This window comes from Vidua chalybeata, chromosome 3 (assembly GCF_026979565.1).
Source record: "Vidua chalybeata isolate OUT-0048 chromosome 3, bVidCha1 merged haplotype, whole genome shotgun sequence".
NCBI classification, from domain to species: Eukaryota; Metazoa; Chordata; class Aves; order Passeriformes; family Viduidae; genus Vidua; species Vidua chalybeata.
In genome coordinates this window covers 33,915,256-33,941,255 of record NC_071532.1, presented here as the reverse complement: position 1 = coordinate 33,941,255, position 26,000 = coordinate 33,915,256, and the positions used below count along the sequence as shown (strand labels likewise).

At 42.2% G+C, this 26,000-nt stretch overlaps 1 protein-coding gene across 1 annotated transcript in view; it reads right to left on the bottom strand.

Annotated features, from left to right (window-relative positions):
• Positions 1 to 26,000, bottom strand: part of ALK (ALK receptor tyrosine kinase) — a 68,597-nt gene that overhangs the window by 20,173 nt on the left and 22,424 nt on the right. The window contains exons 4-15 of the mRNA XM_053938901.1: positions 24,853 to 25,015; positions 20,508 to 20,658; positions 17,016 to 17,147; positions 16,053 to 16,197; positions 15,222 to 15,284; positions 13,559 to 13,657; positions 12,722 to 12,874; positions 11,448 to 11,546; positions 9,572 to 9,758; positions 7,297 to 7,387; positions 6,332 to 6,396; positions 5,322 to 5,451 (exon numbers count right to left, since the gene is read on the bottom strand). Coding sequence (XP_053794876.1) covers positions 5,322 to 5,451; positions 6,332 to 6,396; positions 7,297 to 7,387; positions 9,572 to 9,758; positions 11,448 to 11,546; positions 12,722 to 12,874; positions 13,559 to 13,657; positions 15,222 to 15,284; positions 16,053 to 16,197; positions 17,016 to 17,147; positions 20,508 to 20,658; positions 24,853 to 25,015 — 1,478 coding nt within the window. The remainder of the gene's footprint in view (positions 1 to 5,321; positions 5,452 to 6,331; positions 6,397 to 7,296; positions 7,388 to 9,571; positions 9,759 to 11,447; positions 11,547 to 12,721; positions 12,875 to 13,558; positions 13,658 to 15,221; positions 15,285 to 16,052; positions 16,198 to 17,015; positions 17,148 to 20,507; positions 20,659 to 24,852; positions 25,016 to 26,000) is intronic.

Genomic DNA, 26,000 nt, shown 5'->3' with positions numbered 1-26,000 from the left:
GCAGGGCCATAAACCAAAATGTGATCTTGTTCCATCTGCCTATATCTTACTATTTATACAGTATAATTCATTGCATATATATATACTTCACTGATTTTTTTAAATACTGGACTGCATGTCCCCTTAAAATTTCCTCTTTACAAGTAACTATTTTCTGCAAACATAAAGCATCTCTTTCCCTGCCATTTTGTAGGGAAGGGGGAATAATCTCTTTTACCTCTGTGAGTTACAGTGACTCACCAGCTACACAAGATGGCTACAATAAGAAAGAATGCACATCTTCTTTTTCCCTTGCTGGGCATAACCAAGGGGAAATTAATATCTCAATCTACCCATTCCCTGCTCTTTTGAGCAAGGGTCAGAAACCTGAAGTGAAAACTGAGTAAAAAGCCCAGTTCTTTACTCTGCAGTTGATTTCAGACTCAGGCTATGTTGCAAAGCAGTCTGTAAGCTGAAGCCACAAGCTGATTTGAACTGTGTAGCTTTTTTCTCATTTTCCTTTTGGTGTGTTTTTTTTTGGTTTTTGTTTGGGTTTTTTTTTGCTTTTTTTTTTTTTTTTTTTTTTTTTTTTTGGGTTTTTTTTTGGTTTTTTTTTTGTTTTTTTTGTTTTTTTTTTTGTTTCCTTTTCTTCCTTGGATGAATTCCTTCCACCTTTTATTTGGCTAAATACAATCCTAAACCAGATGTGACTGCCCAGCCAAGGACAACTTAGCCATGTAATCTGTTTGAAAAATGGAGGTTTGGGATTCATTTTGCAAGGGGGCAGCCTTGAGACACACCAAAGGATTTGCTGTACAGCTTTTGCTGTATGAATGCCCAGATGAATGGATGATGCCAGCTGCAATGCTCCACTGCTCAGGGCAGTGGACATGCTGGAACCACTGGTGTGACACCTCCCAGGTGAGGCTGAGTCTTGCTAAAGGTGAATGAAATTCTGTGTACTGTTCAGTGTAATCACTGCTCTGTGCAACAGGCTGCACAGCACAAAGGAGGGGAATCATTTATCCATATAAATGGATAAATGATATTTCTCTCCCAGAGCTGGGCTTTGATTGCTGTGCTGTGTGTCAGAAAGATCAGCACTGAAACTCCCAGAAAGGACAATTTTGCAATGCTCATACTGAGCTAAGGCTCCAATTCCAGAAGTCTCTGAATCTACCAGATTGCCTCTCTGCAGATGAGGGGGAAGAGGTAATCCTGTAATAGATGTGAAACTCTTAGAAATGGAACAGTGAAAGCCTTCAGGGTTGTCAGCCATGGACTCATGGGGAATTATGAATCTGAACCTTATGGTGTGGACCTAGCTGGCATAAATCAAGACATTCCATGAGAATCACTGGCCTTGTAGCAGTGATGTTGGATGGAGACACGATCATTCTTGCTTAGAGTCCAGAAAAATCATTACATGTTGGCTGACCTGAAACTTCATTTTTTTACACGAAGAACGCAGAAGAACAACATGCAACAGTGCTGGCAGCATCTCCATCTCTCATTAAATTTGATCCTGTGTTCTGATACCTCCTGCAGTTGATTTAGCTTTCCATTTCATGTTCCTTGCAATGCCTTAAGTCCCTCCCCGCTTCCCTTCATTCACCTTCTCCTTCACCATTCCCTCTGCTCCCTCCTGCTTTTCAGTGTACAAGTGCATAGCAGCACGCTGCATGTATCTTGCTCCAAGCCACACAGGGTGTAGCTGGCCAGTAGTAACTGGTGGTCTCTCCAGCATGGTGCTTTCTTTTTCCATAAGCCTTGGAATTAGTGCCAATTTAATGTCTTTAACACCTCTATTAAGTCTATCAAAAACTAGCAAATGAATTTGATGTTACTGGCAAGGAAGTGCAAAGAGCAACTGGGGGATGAAGGTAGAGACTGAACACGTAAATCTCTTTTTTGCAATTAGGCTGAAAGCAAAGTACGTGGGAAAGACAAGGTAGTAATAGAAATTAGCTGGAAAATACAAAAGTGGAAAGAAAATAAGGGGAAAGGCAGTAATTCATATAGCGCTTACTGCAGAGTAAGAAGTGCATCTCTGCCATCCAGTCAGATAGGGCTTGTGTTCAATTAATTCCTTTTGGAAGAAAAACTCATCAAAGCCTCTTTACTCTGCACTGTCCCTTGTCTTTCCTTTCCTTTAATGGCCCTTAAAAGCTAGACATCCAGCCTGCTATGCCTACCTTCTGCCTGTCTTCCCTGAATGAGCAATAGGAGAAACAAAGCAGCTCAGGGAGATTTTTTTGCACATTAAGAGCTGTGCAAAGACACATCCACTAGCACTGAGCCACAGGCCATAGGTACAGAGACTCTGTCACACCTCGAGTGTATGCAGAGAGTAAATCCACTTCCAGGGCTAGGTCCCATACTTCACAGAGCACAGTGCCCTGCACACATCTCATTTCTCATCAGTCATGGTCTCCTTGCCTCGCAGTTTGTGAGCCAGCAGTCAAAAACGCACCAGAGGCTGATTTCTCAGCACTCACCGGTGCCATTGAGCCCTCAGAAGCTGCCCCAGCAGCCAGATAATGAATTACCCTGTCATTCTTGCCAGGCAGAGACCACATGGGATGGCTGCAGAAGCAGGGCAAGGCAAGGGGAAAGAAGGTATTAGAATGGAGCAAAATTGTGTGGCTCTGCATCCACACAGAGTCAGGCTACCCACATTCACCCAGCTGTTTAAAGAGGGAATGGAAACTGCATTTCTGAATCAGTTCCAGCTTGCAACTACCCATGTGCATTTGAAGCTCAGCTTTCCCAAAGTGTGGGAGGCATGGGACAAAGCAGAAAACAGAGGCATCAATCCAAGGCCTGCTTCACTCCTGGGAGCAAGTTAAATGCAGAAACCAGGGATAATGTTCAAGTGGACAGGAACAGGCCTTGTGCCTGGTAGCGATTACAGTCAGTCTCAGGTAACCTCAAACAGGTTGGGAAAGACAAGTGTCTTAGGTTGGAAATCGGGGTGTGTATTCTATTCCCATCTGTCAGAGGTGGGGCAGTTATCTTCTGTTAATTGGGGTGTTTTCTTTATCTCTTCCATAGCCAATCCTCGCTCCAGAAAATATCTTCTGTTAATGGGCCAGTGAGTGTCACTGCATGGCTGATAAAATTCCATCACCCCATTGGGAGATGCTCCACCCAGGGGGAGGAGCCAAGCATTCCTACCTGGATAGAATCTGAGATTTGGAAGACCACAGGCAGCCTTTTCCCACTGGATTCCCAGAGGAGCAGCTTTCTTCTCTACTGGATTCCCAGAGGAAGACCAGGCCCATCTCCACCACCACTGGACTTTCAGAGGAAAACCCCACCCTTCTACAAGATCCAACAGAACCACACCTGTCACTCCAGGAGGACTGCAGCTACCATTTAATGGGACTGCTGCCACCACCCTGACCCACAGGGTGTCAGGTCACATTCTGACTGTGTCAGTGGGTGTTTTTTGTTTGTTTATTTGTACTATTGAATTTGTATTTTTAGTTTTCCTACTAAAGAACTGTTATTCCTATTACTGTATCTTTGCCTGAGAGCCTTTTAATTTTAAAATTATAATAATTTGGAGGGAAGGGGTTTACATTTTCCATTTCAGGGGAGGCTCCTGCCTTCCTTAAGCAGACACCTGTCTTTTCAAACCAAGACAAGAAGGAAAGAAGAGGAATGGAAGGAGCGACTGTGAAGGCAGAAAGAGAAATACTAAGGAAGCAATGGAGTGAACCATCAGCCTCTTCTGCCATGGGCTTTCACAGGGGTTGCACACAGGATCCTGCTGATAGGAACAGAAGTCGTGGTAAGGAAGAATTCATGACTGAGGTAGGCCCAAACAGAAAAAACTCCTCAGATCGGAAGGCTCCCATGACTTTATCCTGTCAAGATTAAGGGCTATTTCATCTACAAAAGCAGCTGGCTTATTTTACTGCAAGTAGGTAAAAATTTCTGCTGTGCAGGACTAGTGTTCTGGGTAGTTCCTGACAAGATCTGCACTATCACTGAGCTGGCTTCTCTAATTTAAGCAGCCAAACCCTTTCCCCACTGGAAAAGGTTTTTTTTTTGTTTGTTTGGGTTTTTTTTGCTTCCCCCCCCCCCCCCAAAAGAACAAATCTCAAAGGTAGGGCAACTGGATCTCAAAGGTAGGCAAACTTGGTGTTTCACCTGCCCCTTCCACATCTTGCACCGCCTGGCCTGTCAGTTTTGAAGAAAGCACTCACCTGGAAGCATGTCTTGTCTGTGTCATTTTACACTGCACTGGGTGAGAGTGGAGACCAAGCTGCAGAACAGAAATTTCCCCATTCACCTACCACCAAGTGCAGCCCATTTGTAGGAGCATCTCTGGGTGCTTCAGAAAAACAACCTGTATTTATAAAGTCCACTTGCTCAGATTTCAGACTTTCCTTTCTGGGTGTTTAGCCTCCTTATCCAGGAAGGAGCCACTTCATTGTAATCTATTCAAGACTGCAGTACTTCTGAGTCTCACAGACCATTTTATATGTCTGAAAACCACACTGCATGGAAAAAATAAAAAAGTTGATCTGTTGCCAGACACCTTAAGGAAGAATCTTATTGATACCTGTTAGGCCAAATTTGTGTCTCTCTTGTACTCATAAACTTCAGCATTTTGTCCCCTGTCGAACTTAGAGACAAAGTATGAAGCTGGGTCCTGGTCTTAAACTTCAGCAATATCTGTGTGACTTTCTGACCCAGAGACTCAGAGAAAGGTTTATTCTTCCAAAATACTGAATTCTCTCTAGAAGTCATAATTTATTTCTTCCACATTTCTAGCTGACTGTCTCTTCCTATTGCTGCTGATTTCAGTGGGGAAAATCTTTAAAACTCTGGACTAAAGATATTTTCTATTAAGCTGACAGCTCCAGGATGGATTGTCTCCTTGCCTATGCCAAACTTGAACTGACAGATATCCACAGAAATGCATCTGACCAGCAGTTTAAATAATGGGTTTATTTTTTTAATATTACTAGCTCTACATTTCCCCCCAACCTGCCCCCAGCTGGTGAGAAGAAGGTAAGGTTTGAGTTTAACATTTTTTTTTTAGACTTTGCTTTTGCTCTTTTTTTTAGGTAGTATCTGCAATGTTATGTAGCAAAGTCTGGGGATGAGGCACCTCTGCATAGCCCCAGCAGCAGCTGTTCCCTATCCTCCTGGCTCCTGCCTCCACAGTAGTCTTACATCACTGTAAGATGATGATTTTCAACAACAGAAATTTTGTGACCATCTAAAATGCTAGGAAATAGTATCTGCATAGATGAGCTCTTTTATAGCTAAGTGTTTGCCTTGTGGCAGCAACTCTCTAAATAAAACACAATTTCCTCTTTCCTCACCGGTCTAGGCCGTGTCTCCCTCAGGAAGGATTTCAGGTCTCCTCCAGCCATGAGCTCCAGCAGGATGAAGCGGGGCAGGGCCTGCAAGCTCACCCCGACACAGCGTACAATGTTCTGGTGGTTGAACTTGCTGTGGAGACAGGGACACCCAGCTGTGGAGCAACTTTGACCCAAAAAGCATAGTAGCAGAAAACATTCAAACCTTTTTGCTGCAGGGAATGTTTTGCTTTTTTGCTTTTAAATAAAATAACAAATCTCAAAGGTAGGGCAACTGGATAAAGCTAAAGCATTACCCCTGTATTCTGTGTCTGTCTGGATAGTGTAGGGACAGACAGAGGTGGGGAAGCAGTGGCTTTTGGCTGCTTTTCCTCTCCCTGTTTTCTGCATTCTTTTTAGGCTACAGCAAGACTTGTTGGACATAGGAAGCAGAACATGTCTGATAACAGAGAAAAGTCTGCTCTTAATTTCCCCATCCAAAAGGCAGAAGTTGAGCTAGGGCAATGTTGTTCTAAGTAACACACTGACATGGGGATCTGCTTGTGGGGGATGTTTCTTGAGGTCAAGTCTCTAATACTTCCTTATTTCCCCACCTCTCAAATATGATGGGAAAGTAGTTCCATGGGTTCTGGGATTCAGACACTGACATATGACATGACAGCAGCATAAAGTCAATGCCATCTGTTAGTTTTGACTAGTCAAACCCAAATTCCTAAGGTATGTTGTCCTCTCCAAGAGAAATCAAAAAAATCTTATTATCAATTCTAATATCTGGGCTTTAAATTTTTCACTTTGAGTAATGAAAACCAATGTGAATCCTTTTGAAAATTTAGGTTTTAATAATGTGGTGCCTCTTCATTTGTAAGAAGAACAGAAAAGGATTGTAATGCCTATTTGTGCTGAAACTACTGTATAGATGTGCTGAGAGGACACCACCTATGAAGAACCTTTTTTCTTTATTTTGTTGAGCTTTGCAAGCCTACACAAGCAGTGTTGATGTGATTCATACACACCTAATAATGAGAGCTTCCATGAGGAAGTCGAGCTCATCTTGCTCTGAACACACTTCTGGCAATGTCTGGAAAAGAAAGAACAGGTTGACAAGGAGAAGATACTTCAACTTACTGATGAGAACACCTAGCACTAACACTGTCTGCAGCAATCCTTCTTTCTTAAAAGAAACCTCGCCCTAAGACAACCACTAGAGCATTGTTAAACTAGACTGTGAAGCCTGTTGAAAGGTAAATATCGGAACTCCTGGCCCACTAATGCTGCTGTCATCCTCCTCCCAAAAAAGGAAATAACCCAGAGTGCACAACGAAGTGTTCAACATATGGGACTCTGCTGTATAGAGGATGAGGAATGAGATCACAGCTCCTGAGTTCTCTGCAATTCAATGATCCTACCTATCTGCAAGACTGGGATCTATAACCAGCAGCAGAACTGTGCTGCTATTGTAATCTCTAAGAGAAAACAAGCCAGCTATATTGCTGAAGGCCTGGAGAACTCCATCAGGGTCTCTTAGGATTTAGCTTCACATCCAATGCATATCCATCCTGTAAGTGAGTGGTGAGATCCATGGAAAACCAGGCATCTCCTACTTGCAAGGTCTTTGATGTATGTGCCAGCAGCTTTTGGCCCTGTGAAGATTTTTGGACAGATTACCAACCAGGTGTAGCATGGGGAGGATGGACAGAGGATGGATTAATTCTCATTCCTGCAACCTACTGTGGCTCTGTGGGAAATCTTTGCCTATTTACTATTCACAGACCTCTTTCAGTAGTCTCACATACCCATATGCTACAAGCTGTACCATTGCTGTGATGGATTAAAGTGTTGCAACAGAGCAGCAGTAATTCTAACCACATCCTTCAGGACTTATAGCAACGCTTCATTCATCTTCATTGTTACAATGCATTGGGACTCTTGGGTGAAAGGTGCATGAAACCATCATGATAACTCATACACTGTCACTTACTTTCACAGCCACCTGCAAGGGAGTGGGGTCGCTGGGGATCCCTGTCACCTGACCTTCATATACCTCACCAAAGGCTCCGTGGCCCAAACCCCTGGACAGACCAGAGAAGACAAGAAGGTTTTACTACAGAGAACACACATTATAACACTGTGGACACAGCTCACAGAACGGGCTCACATTTTTCATGGCAGTGTAACAGGGAGAACTGGATATTTACTAGACCTTGGTGAGATCTTTCATGAACCTACATTTTATTTAATTGGAAGGGAAAGCAATTCATGGAAGTGAACATTCCCCAGTGAAATTGAGCTGCTGGCATTGCAGCACGTAACAAAGAGCACTCATCTGTGGCTTTGGTATCAGTGCTCAGTGATGGGTGCTCCAAAACAGATCAATAAAGACAGGACTTTAGTCTTGGTGTTTACACACCCTAAACACATTAACAGTTCCCCTGATATTTCTGCATCATCATTAAACAAAACATTGAGCAAGAAACTAGGAGGCACAATGATTCTCAAAAGACCTGAATTCTAAACCAGATAACTTTTCCTGATTTATTGTATGATTCTGGGCAAGTACCTTAGCCAGTAAATGGTGATGGCACTGCTTTGTAAAGCACTCAGCTCCAGGAATTTGTGCTGAGAATTGTTTCTGGCAGTGATCATGTTATGACATGTACAGTTTTATTTTGAGTAAGATTACAAGAAAAAGAGAAAGGAATAAGAGTAATCATACAATAGATCCTGTCCTGTGTCCTTGTGATACAGATTTTGCATACCTGTCTATTCAGTCCTCACTCTCTTAACGTTAAGTCAACTGGTACAACAGCAGCTATTTCACATCAGTGGCCTGTCATAATGACATGGTGAAATATGGCAGAGGATGAGGCTGCACCCCAAATCCTGAGTCCCTCTTAGCCCTGCAAGGGCTGCACATTGGGCAGTAGTATTTCCAGCCTCTTAAGAGCCATGCCTGCATCTCAGTCTGGGGAAAAGGCTCTCAATAAAGCTCTCTGCTACAGCATGCACTCTCCTGTTAGAGCCAGGTCTGGGCTGAGGGCTGCATTGATTCTGTTCTCTGCTGTATCAGTGGACTGCTTTTGCATGGGCTGTTGCCCTCCTGTCCATATGAACAAGGAGGAACAAACTGCTCTGCTGTTCCGTAAGCTCTGTCTGTAGTTTTGCCAGGATAGAACCAGTCTGGGCAGTGAAACCACACTGAGGACTCATGTTGCCTGTGACTCAACCTCTTTGTGTAATAACATTTTGTAGGTATCAGCTTGAGACACCATTCTTGGCTCTGCCTGACCAACCTATTACAAACTGAGGGGATAAGCTGGATCTTTACAGCTCATAACTCATCCTCCTTCCAGAAAGTCCACTTTCTCTTCCCTTGTCAATTCCCAGCTGTATCCTCTGCTATCTGCTTGCCACATTTCAAAAATTCTTTCAAAGTCCAAGTGACAACAGAGCAGCAGCACAGGGTACACTGGAAACCTCCAGGTGCAGTCCAGCAAGATGTGCAGGTAAGGGGGAATGAGATAAGAGACAGCAAAACATTGCAGACTGCATAGACTGCTCTGAACATTTTTTTTTTTTCAGCACCTTAAGATTCCCAATTTTCCAAGGACTCCTGCTTCTGCTTTTTATTTTTTGTGTAACACTGCATGGTAACAGGGTACTATTAGATTCACAAGTATCCTGCAGTAGAGCAAAGTGTGCAAGAACTCTGAATTTTCAAGTTTTTCTTAGGAGACACTTTAAAGCTTTTCAGAAGTTCTCGTCTAGATGTGATTATCTTGCTGGCTTTATATCCCTGTCTTTTTAATACTGTCTGGCATTTTCAAATCCATTCATTTCCTTGCTATTGCACTTAAAGATGTCATTGTCTTTACCAAAGATACCATCAAAGATTTAAAAGAGCCTCCTACAAGCTTCAGCCATCCCAGAATTTCATCAGTTCATGGCAATGGGCCATTCACTGCATAGCCTGTAAAAGATGTAACTGAATTACTGGTGATGACTATTCAGTTCTCCTCACAATCCCAGGAGATGAACACTCCACCTGTAGAAGGTCAAGGTGAATGCCAAAATCTAGTCCCCTCCACATGAGCCTAACTACTGCAGCTTTACATTTTATGAAAAAGGGGCACGAACCTAAAAGTTCACAAGAATTTGCACGTGCCTGCACAAAGCCGTGCGTTCACACCTCTCTAGGAGAGCCGGGATATGTGGGTGTACAATGTGAAGGGTGGGGAAGGCAAAGACGAATTTACCGGATAAGGGAGATGTTTTTTCGAGGCACCTCTTTAAGGTCACTAATGGATGTGGTTTTTCCTGCAAAGCAGTAGTTGGGGTTGTAGTCGGTCATGATGGTGGAGGTACGCAGTTTGCTCAGTTTGTATTCTGGGCTCTGCAGCTCCATCTGCATGGCTTGCAGCTCCTGGTGCTTGCGGCGATACACTAAACACAGAGAACACAGTTAACCGCGTCCAGAGACTGGATTTGGGACAGCCCTTCTCACTGGGACTCACTGTGGTGTGGCCAGGCTTCAGGGAATCAAACCAGACAGTGACACTGGCTTATTTCTGTACATCAAATAATTACAGATAGAAAATGGGATCTGGAGATATCCAGGAATCTTTGATTTACCCATCTTACAAAGAAAGAGGCTTGGTCATGGACTGTCTGGAAAAAGTAAAATTAATTTCATTTGGAGAAATCTCAGATTTCTGATGGCTTTTTAATGCTATATTTAGTTTAACCAGACCTTCCAAATACAAGTCTAGTTTGAAACTTGTGGGAGGTGAGGTATAACTGACTTTCCTAAATCACACAGAAGTGACTAAAGTCTGAAATGAATTATTGCATCATATTGTTCAAAATCAATAGCCTAAGCTGTTTCCTCAGAATAACACATTGTACATAAAAAATTAGCTAATTTTCCAAAACTTCCTCTGTTTCTAAACAACAGAGTAGGACCACATTTGAAGTCAGTTCATGGAATGTTATATTACTTGCATCACTTCTGCTACACCATTAAAAACCACACCTTGAAAGAAGACATCCTGAGGGTATTCCTTGAAATAGTAACTGATACTGCAGGATTTTTTCTAAAAGAAGATGACAATCATGAGCAGGTTAAATCACTATTGATTTCTGTGGGAGCTGGATTGAGCCCAAAGACTGTGACAGTAATAGTTATTGCATCTTCTCCAGCAGATGTTGCTCAGGGGAAAAATTTAAGGGGTAAACATGGACTTGCAAAGGCAGATGGATGTAATGACCTATCCACAAACCCTTCCTGTCCTCCATTTTCCTCCTCATTGCCTTTGCTTTGATTTTTTAAATCATTGCCCTTTCCTGAGATGGAAATGATAGGCTCATTGGATGGAAAGAGGATTACTCTTCTACTCCTGAGAAGTATTTAGTCATTGTAAAAAGCTTCTAGCAGGACAGAAATCATAGATGTAGGACCATGTGCATGCAACTGATAACTCCTGAAATTATTAAAACCAAAACAGCTGTGCCAATTTAATTTCCCGCTCTTGGTTCATCCCTCTCCTTCCCCAGACCACACACAGTGTGGACAAAGAAAGGTGGCAAAGGTGTGGTTTCAATCTCTGACTCTTTTCATTGATTCAAATCTTCTCTGCTTGCACCAAATGCAGGTGAGTGATGAAAATAAGAACATGCAGAGGTGAAAAATACCTTTTAGAATTTCAAATGAAAATGCCAAGAATACCCACATCCTACTAAAGGAGCAGTTTGTGAAAGGGGAACCTATGTGAGAGTTTGAGCTTAAATGTCATACATTAAGAGGTGAAATCTGTACATAGGCACACAAATAAAGAAGATTTTAGGCATTAAACAGCACCAGATCTCACAAAACCAGAAGCAGCTGTGTTCTGGCAGCTACACAGTAGAACACAAAAAATAATGTCTCTTTTGAGATGCAGTCAGTAACTGAAGCCTCCTCGAATTGGTCACTGTGGTTAGAAACAACTACAGAAATCTGAAGATGTGTGTGGGAAGGTGTCATTAAATACAGCAGTAGCTCAAAACCTGAATCCTTTTGCCTCTCAGGGCCCAATTATCCCTAGCTCAGATCCAGCCCTCATATGAAAATATCTTTTGCAGAGAAACACTCACCTATCATGATTCCTGAAAAAGCCAAAATTAAAGCAGCCACCAATGCTGAAGTCACTACAGACAAGACCAAGGAGAAAGGGAGACGAACCACTGGCTCAGCTGGAACAGAAAGAGGGAATTACATGTTTGCAATCATCTTCCAGGAGCCACCTTTTTTGCTATGAGATATTTTTCTGCTGTTCTTTCCATTTACTCATCTGCTGCTCCAATAGTGTAGGAGGAACCTCTGGCATGACCAGTTCTCAGGATCTATGACTTCGCATACCTCACTGTTTCATTTTCCTCAATTAATATCAAGCCATTAAAACAGATGGTTCACTATCAATGAATTAACATGTGAACTCCCTGGGTGCGAAAACAAGACCATAAAAAACAGGGGCAGGAGGTTGGGGGTGAAAAGAACATTACATTGTTTGGGTTAAAGTGCTGCTATCAATGCCAAATCACAGCAAAAGCAGGAGGAGGACTGCAATATATCATCTCCTAAATGCATGTAATCCAGGCAGAAAAACCTGATAACAGTGTATTGAAACGGTATCCTCATGTGGGATCATACTATTAAGGTTTACTTCATCTTGACAAAATGACCATGCTTTTTACCCATCTTACAGGCAGGAATGGTAAAAACACAACAATTTTCCCATGCCAGTGACAAAGCTGAAAGCAGGATCCCAAACCCCTGGAGTGACCTGCTCTAACTGCTGCACAAGAATAGGAAGTAAACCTGGTAATGGAGCTCTGAGTGCCTTCTTTTGAAAGAAAGGCAAGTACGAGCAACGTATTTAGTTTTTCTCAGAGAAATCTTGCACAGAATTTCTCACAGTTTCTGAACTTTTACCTTGAATGCCCAATTCCTCAGGAATATTTTCCTTCACCTTGCACTTTTTTTTTGTTCTTTAAAGAACTGGTCTAAAATTTAAGTTCAGCTGGAACATTCTTTCAGCGAGCAAACTTTCAGGATTTCAGAGCAGACTCTAAACACCAGCACAAGCAGACACAAATTTGACTCTGCTCAGATCTGCCCAGGATGCCAAACATACACTGTAGAGCAAAGCAGTGCTGCTTCTCAGTGTCCCAGTCCTCAGTGTTGATGAGGCTATATCCTGGCAAAATAGTTCTGCAGCATACACCAGCAGGAAAGAAAGTAACATTCAACTGCAGCCAGGTTTAAGAAACATTAGACAGCACTTTCAGGACGTCTTACAGTCCAAATTACAGCCTTTGGCCACATATTTTCTGTACAACATGTTAGCAGTACTCACACACCTACTTACCTGTGCAAGACACACCATCCTCTGCCAATTCTGTGCCTGGCTCACAAAAGCAAATGACTTTTTGACTCTCAAGATCAACATGGCACTCGTCCATCTCACAGTGACTGCAGTTAAGGTGCAGCCTAATTTCCACCTCTCCATGCCCCTCTGTCACTAAAGAGTGGATGAAGAAGCTCAGTTAATTACTGTAAAGACCATTCTTATAATTTCCTTGGGCTCGCCCTTTTCTTTCCCAGCCTTTACTCCCTCCAAGATCAATCACTACAATATCTTCAAAACTTTCTGGCTGAATCCACCAGGCCAGAGTGCATCTGTATTTGAAAATACTTCTGGCTGTTCTAAAGGAAACTTTTTTTTTTTTTTAATGAGTAGATTTTCTTTGTTGTTTTCTGAACACATTGCAAACATATCAAAGACACTGACTTCTGGGAAAACACAGGTTGGATTGAAAGTATTTATCACTCCCATGCACTGCTGGGCAGAACCTGTATATTTTACCAAGGGACACTCTAAGGAACTTGCTTGTCAGCAAATAGTCAGGTGTTTTGTCTGGTTCTTTCCTAAAGTATCTGAGTTATGAGGTTCTGCTATCACTTTCCTTGGCCAAAATGATTCTGTAGGCTGGTAGACTGTACTCCTGGGAGTGTTTCCTAATAGGCTTGATGCTTCCTCTCCCTGTTTTTCTCCTGCTACTTCTGTCTATTCTCTACTGTATTTTATATACTTTCTGCCTCCTCATGTTCATGACACTGAGCTGTACCCCAAAAGGTTGTAAGGGGTCCTATTATTTTTAAAATTAAGTAAGTCCACAAAAAGACTTCTGACCAGTATGAATACCTTTAAGTGCTGGAGTGTATAAAGTACCAATTGGATTAATAAAGGACACACCATCCTCCCCATCCATCTCTGGGTCATTGTCCACTGCAGCATTGCCACCTATGTCAAACCAGAAGTTACCTTAACAGACTGAGGCTCATAAAACAATAAAACACAGATAAACATGGCAACATGCATGAATTCAGCCTATTTAGGCAGGCATCCAAATGAAAAAAGAGAAAAATTAAAGCACTTAATATATAGGGAACATTTAGCAAGTTGTGGCATGAACTACTGGACTTTATCTCTACAACCTCAATTTAATAATGAAGCTTGTGACAGTCAATTAATTAGCTCTGTATAGGTAGACTGTTGCAAACTAAGGCACAAACTTCATCTTTAACCATTTGGATGCTGTGAAACATACAAGCCCTTGTAAAAATTTATGTAGCTAAGAGACTGGAAAGCACCAGTACTCCAGGGCTAAGTTAGTACCCTTGCTGATCAAGGCATGTACTGTGTCAGCAGAGGGAATGAATAACCTGATATCCTTCCTCTCCTTTGCACCCTAAAAGCAGGGTGGTCCACCAGGAGTGGGGACTGAAGGAAATTATGAGCTGCTCATTTCTTCTTGAGCATATGGAACATACCAGAAGCAAAGTATGGGCAATAGATAACAAATATTAGAAACATATATATTTTGTACTTCAAGCATGCAACGATTCCCCCACCCCACCCAAAAATAGCTTTTTCCCTTTAATTGTATTCAGTGAAATAAAAAAAAATCATGTGAGTCATTCTGTTGGAAAAAGAAGCATTACACAGGAACACTGGTACAAAACATGCACTTAATAATTTAAACTCATTACTTCCTCTCAAGATTTCTAGTCTACCATATACTTAATTTAAGCTGTGGAGAACCAGGGGTTAAAGAGTCCTCCACAGTGCAGATGGCTGCAGAAACTATGTGGCCCAGGAGACTACAGGTTAGTAGAGATCTTGAATCTGGCCCACACCAGTTGTAATCAACATAATGCCATCTGACAGCTGCCCTGAGACACAGAGGCACACAAAATTAGCTCCTTGTTGACTGAAGTCATATTAAGAGGGGTGCTGGCTGGCAGCCTGAGCCTCTGCCCCCAGAGACCACCTGTGAAGGACCAAGGCCCACCCACAGCAGGGCAGGGGAGAAGCTGCAGCATTCCCCCTGGTTGCCAGTCTCCAGGACCAAAGTCCTCCAAACACAGGTGCTGGCAATGGGAGCACATAACTGTGGCTCCTCCTGCTCCAGCACTGCCACCCCAACATGAAAGGCTCAGGAATCACAGCAGGATCTTAATGTCATGTTTTGCAGAGCGCAAAGCCAGGGCTGCAGCTGAAGGACTGGCATCTGGCTCTTTGCTCAAAGCCTAAATGAGTTCATCTACTGCTAAAAAGGCAACACACAGACATACTAGTACATAACAGTCAAATATGCTAGCTACAGGAGAGTTATCATCAGTATTTTGCTGATCATTAGCACTAAAGGAGGGGAAGGGACACCTTGAACACGAAGCCACTTTACCTATATATCCTCCGCCTCCTCCACCTGAGGAGCACCCCCCTCCACCCCCTCCGAAACCCCCTCTTGTCTCCCACCCCCACTTCTTCATGGCCTGGGGGCAGGATCTTCCTCCAGTAGCACCTTCCAGCAAGGATTTTCCTGACCACAGGAAGGAAGTGTTATCATTCCAGCCACCTCCACCACCTGCAGTTGAGAGAAGAGAAACGGCACAGACAGGGGTTACTTTTTGTGTAAAAAACACTGGAGGGATCTACAGGACAAGTATCCATTCAAAACACCTCAGCTGAAAGTCGCCATCTGCATCTCTTTTCACCTACCGTACAAGGACGAGTATATTCTATAGAAAAGGTAAAAAGATATCCCTACCTACTCTCCAACCACTTCTTTCTGGTTTACAGAGCCTTCCCCTTCTCTTTGACTAAAACACTTCCAAAAAACCCCAATGCCAGTTCTGAATTTATTGTAAGGGGTGTGAAAGCATATCCCACTCCTACTCTCCACACAACATATTTACCAGTCACTCAATTTCAGCTCTGCTGCTTGTTCAGTCCAAGGTCTCTGCACAGAGACTTCTAGACATGGTGCAATTATGTTCTTTCTGCATAAGCCAGAGAAACTCTGAGTATGTCCACACAGCACAAAACAGTGCAGGGACCAGGACAGTCACACTGGCACTGCAAACTCCCACATCAAAAATCAAACAACTTTGTTTATGAGAGGTACTGCACTATTTTGGGGAATGTAGCCATTGTTTTAGCTATACCATCTCTGATACCCTTATTTACTCCAAATATCCAGTACTGTCGGTACCTTCTATTTGCATCTGTTATAACCCTCTGCTCTCCCTGAACTGTATTTTCATGAGTTTTCCTCACCTTCTTGTGAGGAGGAGGAATCTGGGAGTACCACATATTCACAAAGGTTTTCTTAAAAGGAATAAACTTTCCTTACCTGCAGCTCCTGAATTTCCATTCAACCCTGGAATAGAGGAATCATTCTCCAGTCTTTCTGGATGAAATGTGTCCGTTTTGGCCCTGTAGGCCCTGCCACCTCCCCCTGCTGCAATTATCAAGGGAACTGGTTCTCCATTCTCCATCTTAACAAATTCAGAAATAAAGGCAATGTTCAAGCTGAGTCAGACATGTGAATGGAAGTTCAGCCACATCATAGTTACTGCATGTTGCACCAAGCAGGCATCTAGGGCTGCTCAGCACTGCACACTGTCATTGCATTATTTATGCATGCACACCCAGAAAATTAATGAATAGAAAATTAAAGAATAGTCCTAACAAGTTCTGCTACAGGGAACAGCAGCCTCAGTAGCTCTATGAATTGTATCTACCATGGTAATGGCTCTTAGAAAGCCTGTAACAACCCATGTGATGACTTCTATCAAAGGAAACAGCTAAGGAGCATTGTTCTGCACAGTGTCTCCCCTGAGACCAGTGTTTGGGATGAGTACTGCCTCAGCTAGCACAGGACAGGAAATATCAGTGGTCCACAGCTACAGGACTGCCAACAGAAAACATACAGGCTATCCTCAACTTTCCTTGTCAGGCTAAATGTATAGCTGAAGTCTCACAATGCCAGAGGTGAATGAAGTCCTGCAGAATTTGCCCTTTGCTGTAGAACTATACTTCAGCATCTCAGTTTTTATTGAAAAAAACCCAACCCAGTTCAACCTGTTATGTTTGCAAAGGATACTCCAAGCCACTGAAGCAAGTGTGGACATATTGAACAGCAGTTCAAAGAGGTGTGAAGGGCCAACCCAAATCCCTACATCTCTCAAGTGGAAATTAAGGATACCCAGAGGTCACTCTGTGGACCCTCTCCCTGAGGTGCATAAGGGATTTTTCAGAGGCAGGTGGCAGGATGTGTTGATGCTGAAGGTGCATGGGGACTGTGTTTCCATACCTTGAATATGTAAGTGGCACCGCCCCCACCTCCACCTCCTCCTGCCCATTCATTGACACTTCTGTTCACACGAATCTCTTCTTCGATCACATTGTTCTCTCCGATGCAGACTTTCTGGATAACATCATTTGTCTGCAAACAGAACACCAAGTCTGAATTCAGGTAAGAAACCCCCATTCCCTTGTGCATACAGAGGCCTCATAAACCCTTCACCATTCCCAAAGCAAGAAATTGTCTTCCAGTGAAATTACATGACCAGAACCAAATGAACGATCTTCTAGAAAAATCTGGCTTTGTTCCAGATTGAAAGGCAAGATTCTATTTGCCATCTGTATGGCAGTTGTCTTCTGTTAAGTGGGTAGTTTTCCCTATCTCTTCCACAACCAACCCTCTCTCAGGGGATACATCTGCTGATAATGGGCCCTTGTGAGTGTCACTGCATGACTGATAAGAACTATAACATCCCATTGTGAGATGCTCTGCCAAGAGGGAGGAGCCAAGCATTTCTACCTGGATATAATCTTGAGTTTCTGGAACACCAGATTTTCTGCACTGGATTTCCCAGAGGAACAGCTGCCTCTTCCACTGCCTCTTCAGAGGAAGACTGCACCCTTTTCTACAGGATCACTGCTCCAACAGAACCACACCTGACACTTCATGAGGACTGCAGCCACAATTCCCAATTCAACTGCTGCCAACACACTGACCAACAGGGTGTCAGGTTGTATTCTGACTCTGTCAATGTTGTTTTGGTTCACTGCATTGTTTATTTTATCTTCTTAATTTTCTTCCCTAATAAAGAACTGTTATTCCTGCTCCCATATTTTTGCCTGAGAGCCCCCCTTAATTTCAAATCTATAACAATTCGGAGGGAGGGGGGTCTACATTTTTTCCATTTTAGGGGAGGCTCCTGCCTTCCTTAGCAGACACCTGTCTTTCCAAACCAAGACAGGTATTGTAAAATGTAGGTGAACTTAAAGGGAAGAATGATGATGTCTAACTCTAGTTTAGAAGGCTGAATGATTTATTATAACTATGTTATAATATATTAATATACTATATAAAGGAGGATACTAAAACTACATGCTATTTTTGCTATTATACCTAACTACTCACAACTCGTGACCCTCTTGCTAGAGTCCAGACACAGGTGGATCTGATTTGTTATCAGGTCTAAACAATTCTTACTAGACTTTAATTAAGCAATCACTCCAGGTAAACAATTCTTTAAGTACATTCTACACGAGAAAAACATGGAGTAGAAATAGAAATCTTTTTCTCTTTTTTTCTCTTTGTACACGTCTATAAAAAATTCTAAGAGACAAAAAAATGTGCTTACCAAAGACAGGCTTTTTGCCTCAACCTGCACCAGAAGAATTTGTTGCCATTTTTAATTGAATTGTTTTGAAGCAAGCTCAGTGCTGATACCTATTATCACATAATACAGCTCCATAAACCTTTAATGTACAAAATGTAGCAGAACTTGCTGCAAATATTTCCCAGCAATAACAGTCTGTATTTCACAAGTGGAGGAAGGGAGTAACTTGCAAAGGATGTGCTTTGTCCCATGTCACAGGACAGCCAAATGCCAGATACAGAGAACCCAAGTTTGATGACCTCATTTCCTGTTGGTTGGGCCAAGCAGCCAATGTGCGTCTCTGATGATCTTAGTAGCAATTTTACTGCAACTACCAATGCCTACGAAAAGAGCAGCAATCCCACCTTTGACTTCAATGTTCCCTGATGTTAATCAAAATACCTCACTAAAAAGCCTCCACATTTCCTACTTAGCATTTTTCCCTTCTATCAATTATCATTGATCACAGTTAGCTTTCTGTATTAGGTAATCCCTGAATTCACTAACTGATTTCAATCAAAACATTAAACTACCATTTATACCTACTTCAGGACTGTGACCCAACTATTGTTTTGGCTTAAAATTGAAGCACTAAAGTGCATGACAAGCAAGACCCTGCTGTGAGCATTTTCAAGTTGTATAGTGCTGCTAGCTTATTTTACTTTACAGGTTTTATTTCAGTAACACTATCTTGTTATATTGCACATATGATGCACACTGAACTCACTAAAGCAACAACATTTTTAAGGGAAAATGCACAAACATTTGTTATTGTAGGATTGACCTTCTGTTTACTTCTACTTTCATGTATGTGTTTTCTTTTGGAAGAAGAACTTGATAAAAGCATACTCAAATTACAAATTATTCTGCTGACCACAGAACATGTTCTAAGTTGTGCCAGAGAATGAGTGGCACCCATTTTGTGTGCAGATTCGCCTAAAGAACTAACAGTCCTCCTTTCCCTGTTTTTTCCCCCTCTCCTTAATTGATTTGGAGTTGGGTGGGAATGATTAATAAAATGACAAAGTCAATGACCCAAAGGAACCACTAGATTACAAAAAAAATAATCCTTCATGGCAAAGACATAACTGATTACAATCCAATCTAGTAAAAGTCCCCTCTATGAGTCAATGCAATCTCTTTGCCTCAATGAAAGAATTACATTAGCACTCAATAAATTGTCACTAAGATTACAGTGGCCTGCAATTTAATGAGTCCATATATTACCCTCAGCTGGAATGTCCTAGTTAAAGATGCTGGATGGACGTTTGAGTTAGGCCATTTCTCATTTCAAAAAGGCTTTATATTAATGGTTTGTTTGTAGATATGTGTAATTCTAGTTTTAACATTATTTACTTCAGCAGCCAGCCTTGAAAACCCCTTTTACTTGTCTATATCCTTTAACCCGTCTCTGCTCTAACAGACTGCTAAGCTTTCATCTCTTGGATGCCAGCCATTATCAGCTGAGAAATGCACATCATTTAAATGTCCAGCTCAAACCTGTAGGTGAAATTTCATCAGAAAATGCTTTGTTTGCTCCATGAGAGTGTCCTATTCCCACATCTTCCTCCAAAGAATACTAAACAATTAATAAACTACTGTGCATGCAAATAGTGTTCATCTTTCTGTCAAGACATTTGCAGCAAGGTTTGATTAGTGACATAAAAATCAGGACTGACCCAAAAATGATTGATTTGTATTTCCTATTCCCATATGGAGAATAACCAAGCAGGCCCTGTGATGTGGGTATCTCTAGAGGTGCAGAGTAGATGATAATGGCAGGGCTGGGCTCAATAGTGGAACAAGAGCAAAACCCTGCAAAGTCAGCCTTGAAGACTGATTTCCAGAGGAATGGAAGGCAGGGTTGTTTTTTGTCTCCAAGCCCCCACACAGGTGCTCTGAAATACTCAGATCAGTCAGGAACCTGTTGTGTATTATCAATGGGGCCCAAATGTTGAAAAGAAGCAAGCACAGGGACATGGTGCTTCATGTTCTCATGCTCTCCCAGTAAAACTGTACCTATTTCTTCACTCCTATAGCCCCAAACCCCTTGAGGACAACGTTTTTCTGTGAAAAGACAAAACTCCGTGTATTGGTAGAAGGGATGAAGGCAAAACAGAAAGGCAATCACTTACACTAGGACAAGCATCTTCTCCTTGCTGTCCCACCAAGATATACAGCGTATCATCCTTCTGGAGGTCAAAAATTCCCAGCACAGACACTCCGTGGGACCGCACCATGGTGTTCTTCCCTCCTTTCCCACCTGCTGCTCCATAGCCTGAGATGCTGCAGAAAAAAAGAAAACCAGAGGTTGCCACCTGAGTTGTCCCAGGCGGGTGGAAGGAAGCACAAACCCCTTCAGAGCACTGAGAGTTTTGCACACCTGAACACAGTGTCACAAAGCTGTGCTCTGAAGACCTGACATTCTAAATAAATCTAAACCCAAAGCCTGAAGATTGATTTTCTGCTCTGTTTGAATCTGTGAGCTTGGGTAGCTACAAAACAGATCATTTTACATTGATTATTGGGCAAACACAGCTGAGAACAGAGTGAGCAAGTCCCTACAGTTTCCAGCTTTAATATATGAAACACATCTTCTTTCCCAGAAGGCACATCCTTGAGAAGTTTGCAGCAAGGAAGAGAAAGAACAGAAGCAGGAGAGCTGGTAACACCAGGACATATGGCTAAAGAGAACATTAAGCATGAGATTGACAGAGGGAGATTTGAGAAAGTAGACAGCATAACTGGTCCTGATAGCACGGACCAGATGGAAAACAGCTCTCTTATTCCCAGGACCAGAGGAATACAGAAAGAAAAGTAGATGGAGATGACACTACCTGCAGTAAACAAGGAAGGCAAAAGCTCCCTGGCCAAACTCATGGTGATCAGGAGCATCTCCCTGTCTCCAGCCAGGAGTGGGCAGGTTACACACAGGCTGCTGCAGTCTCAGTTAAGGCTCTGGGATTTTTATTTCAAACAGTGAAGATTCAGAGGTGTTTACTGTTGCTGCTGTACCCAAAGATGTGGCTGTAACATAGTATTTCTCATCTCCTCCCTCTCCCTTTTTAACAATGGGCATACTTAAAGCAACTTTTAGCAAAGGATTTCAAAGCACTTTTAAAAGATCATGATAAACCACACATCTCTGCTGCAACAAAACACAGTTACTCAACTTTCTGAGCAGGTGAATGATAATACAGCAACTCAGTTTAGATCTGAAATAAGCAGGTAATTCTCCACTGACGTTAGCAGATTTCCATGTATTTTTATGAGGGCAAAATTCCACTTGGAGCACATAACCAGAGACTGCAGTACTCAGAACTCAAAAATTGCTCTCGGCTTCCTACCAGGCACAGCGTAGGTGCTCTGCTTTCACACCTCCTTTCCTCCAGCACCTGGCTGCTCTCTGTGCCCAGCATAGTCCTGCCTGCAAACAGGCAGTGTCTCATAAAGCATATTAGATCCTGGCAATGTGACATGATTATGTTCATGCCACTGCTGATAACCAAAACAATCAGTCCTCAGTTAGGCTGTACCAGAGCCAGCAGAAAAAGTGATGGACACAGCACTGGGCCACCCTGAACAGATGCTGCACGAATCTGAAAACTGAGTTGATTTACTGCAGAATTTTGCAATGGCTAATGAGATGCACTACCAGACACAGCAAGCTGGCAGGGCTAATTCCCTGCCAGTAGGGGCCATACTTTTCCATGTAAGAACAGATTTTGCATACAAGCAGTGATATCAGAAAGTTCGGGAAACCCAGTCTGGCCTCACTCAAAGGCTGAAGACAAATAAAACCCAGTATATTCAGGTGGCAGTCATTCCCTATTCAAAATGGGTGTCACTATTTAAACAGTTATCTTGACTTCAAACCTTAAGAGGATCCCTTTCATTAGGAACACCTTTCTTTCGGAAGAAGGAAGCCATTTAACCATACTGGCCCTGAAGAAAGGTTCAGCCCATTCAGAGCAAGAACACAGAGTACCTTCCACTGCCTTCCTTCTTTTCTTTTACTATGACACTTGTGGGATCTGCAAAAGAAGTCCACGCCTTCAGGAAGAGTCAGGATGTGCAGAGTGCAAACCAGGGCTGGAGAAAAACATGCACCCTAACATCCAGGTGATGGAAACACTGGAGCTAGTCTTGACAGTATGAGAAAATGCTGTGCCTAGCCTGGCTGACACAGAATGACACTTTTTTGCACGTCACTGGGCTGTGTTCTTGTGCCACCATAAGGAGGAACCATAGAGAAGAGAGGACAGTGGAAGTGATCACAAATGGGGCACTCAGCAAAATGGACCTAAACCTCTTCCTTTAAAAAGGGAAAGAAGTAGGATAAAGGATGGTAATGTGTAATTTATTACAGTCCACTTCTCTCATACTTGGTCAGAAGACCTAGATGACCAGACCTTCTGAATGCTTAGAAGGAGATCTAAACAAAAATATTATTTTATAATGTTTAACTTCATTATTACACAATGCAAAGTCCCATGAGAGGGAACCAGAGCATATAAAACTCCAGTTTTCAAATGTGGGCACTACAGTGTGTGGCCGCCTACCCAGACCTTCACAGATGGGGTTTTCAGGGTGTGGTTGGTTTGTGATGGCAGAGTTTTGTGCAAAATTGAGCTGTCTGTATTTTAATAACGTATATTCTGCCTCATGTTCACGAAATCAATATCCTTCCTGAGCAATTACCAGGAGTGTACATTACACAGTGTAAAACACACTGATATGGCAGAACATCAGCTTTCTCCAGAGCCCAGCAGCCAGCAGGAGAGTTTTCTCCCTGTGTCAGGTGTTTCAGCAGTGCCCATCAGGAAAACTTACAGGACCCACACTACAGCAGGACCACAGGGCAGAACTAAACACAGGCAGTAAGTCCAGACTCTGGGAAGCCCTGGAATTGATATTGAAACTTGACATTTTCCTAGGGCTATGCTGTGCTGGCGGACTCTGCTGCCCCTTGAGCAGACCAGAGTCAGGAAGATGTCAAGTTAATTTAAGCCCACAATTGCCTCCTGCTTTCCCCAGGCCGTGAATTTTCTACTATAGCCTTAAGAGGTGCAGAAAAGAATGTCATCCCTTTATATATATGTTATGCACGACATTATACATCTATTATCTATACAGAACTTAAAAGTCTGTTAGGTCATTTATAGGACTTAAATAGACAGGTCATGCCTGCAGGGCCCAGGGGTTGTATTGTGCAGCAAAATATCAGCCTACAGTTGCACAAGAATTCTGGCTCTTCTTGGACTCTGATATTAAAGAAATGACAGTGCTGTAAGCTTTTGGGCTGTTTTGCCTCTTCATTTTTGGGCTGTACTTTATAACCATATTTACTGGATGCTGGTTCTGAAAAATTCTATTCACCTCAGGCAACTCCTTGTTGATAGCGGGGTAAAGTATCATTAATGCTTTTTGCATTACCATCAATCCTTGTAGAAATAGGCACTCAGGCAGAACTTGTGCCTAGCCTAGCCAGTTTCTCAAAACTGCTTTGCCCTAGACCTCTATTAGAGACTGACATCTAGCCTCAACATTAGCATTCTTTTTCAATATAAAAGAAAAAAAAGACATGAGATCAGAAAATTGTAACTGAAATTTGTTCAAAGCCCTCAGTGGAATGTTTTGGTCTACAATCCATGATACCATCATTGATTTCAATATGGGATGCTGCATAAAAACCACCAGTAGACAGTCACTGGTTCAAACTAACAGTTCTGCTTAAAAAATTATGCATGTAATGGCTTCACGTTACCATTCAGACACAGTGAACTACACTTCAATTGTACTTCTTTCCCCAGCAAGAGCAAAAAGAAAAAAATGATTAATAAAAATCTGATTAAGTAGCATTGAACTGTATCTGATCACCTCTCTTTGAAAACAGCTCCACAGGGGGATTTAAGTGTTAGAACCCTCAGTATCACAGAGCCTACTATTTAGGTGGCTGGCTTCCAAAATCAATTCTACTGTGGTAAGCCAGGCTTACAAGCTCAACTTGCTGTCTCTAGATTCAAAAAAGTGAAGATGCTGAGCAAAGGTTGGTGCGAGCTGTCCTGTAAGAAATGCCAACACATGATTGTGCCTTCCACGCCAAGTGAAGGGTGGGAAAAACTCACTCTGATCCCAGGGCTCCATGAATGACAAATGGGAAATGCATTCCTCTTGGTATGGGGAGGTGAAAATGCTTCATTTTCAGCTACTGATAGAGCTCTCCCAACCTGTAACCATTTAGGCTAAAGATTTGCGTGCCTCAGAAATTTTCTTCTCTTTCACCAAAAAAGTTGCATCTTCCAGGGAGCAAATCTGAGATGCGAGAGACTGGAAATCACAGGCTCAGTGATAAGTAAAAACCCCAGTAGATGTGGCCAAACTTCTGAATGTAATACTTCAAAAATGCCTGGCATCTATCTGCAGCTTGGATATGTTTGAACACAGATACATCACGACAGTCTGAGACAGTTCCCTTACCTGTACGTGTTGGTTGCTGGTACTCTCCAGATCTGAATGCCTTGGAGAATTCCTTCAGCTCCCACCACCACTCTGAGCTTGGAGTTCCTGTAGGCATCATTGCACTGGCTCTGTGTGGGGCCATAGGGTCCACTGGCACCACAGGTTGTGAACAACCACTGATCTGAAAGGAGGACACGTACAAAGCATGACCCCAACATCCAAGGACCAAGTAGTTGTTCTGCTCTTTAGCTGCTCTGCTTCTTGGACCAAGAGCAGAACCTGGCCCTGAGGTTTTAACCCAAACAAATACCCCCAGAATTATTTAAAAAGTCTCATAGTTCTGTGTATCTCGGTATTTGACAGCTTTTCATCAACATCTCCAGAAATCTATTGCAACAATAAACATAGTTTTATTTTTCCTAAGGCTCAAAAAGGCAAAGAGCACAGAGTAGAGAAAAATCCAACAGAGTCCTCCCAGTTTTAAGTTCTGCTCTCTGGCTGTTAAGTGCTCATTCATAATCTCAAGGCTGGTGCATTCTAGCCCTTTCAGTTTCTAGAAACATTTGGTTATTGAATTTATTTTAAGTGGGAAAGTAACTGTTAATTAGATAAAAACCTGTAAGTACATAATTAGATAAAAACCTGTAAGTATAACACCATCACAGTGATTAAAACATAACAATAGATTAATTGAATTTTGAATAATTATTTGCTCACAGGACACTCAAATTAAGCTTCAGAAAGCAAAACACCTGACTGAGGCCTGTAAAATGAGCATCCAGCACTGCATTTTCCAGGCCAGATCTGTGGGTGTAAATCAATGCCTCCCTATTACAGCCATTTTCATCAATTGGAAGTACTGATCCTGTAGAAATAGATTTCTAGAACAAGACTATGTTAATTTGTGTTTCAAAAATATCTCATTTTTAAAATTTGAATACATAACGGTGGCAATTATGTCATTTTCCTTAAAGATTATTTTTAGGAGCATTGCAGTCCCAAGACCGCAATACTTTTGTAAAACCCATCTTGTCCTATTTTCTAGTATATCAGGAAATACTTCATATATAATCAAAACTAAGATCTAGATGGTAAATAAGCAGACAAAGCATTTTTTGTGAACATGACATGATTTATCAAACATACTTATTAATAATCTAATATAC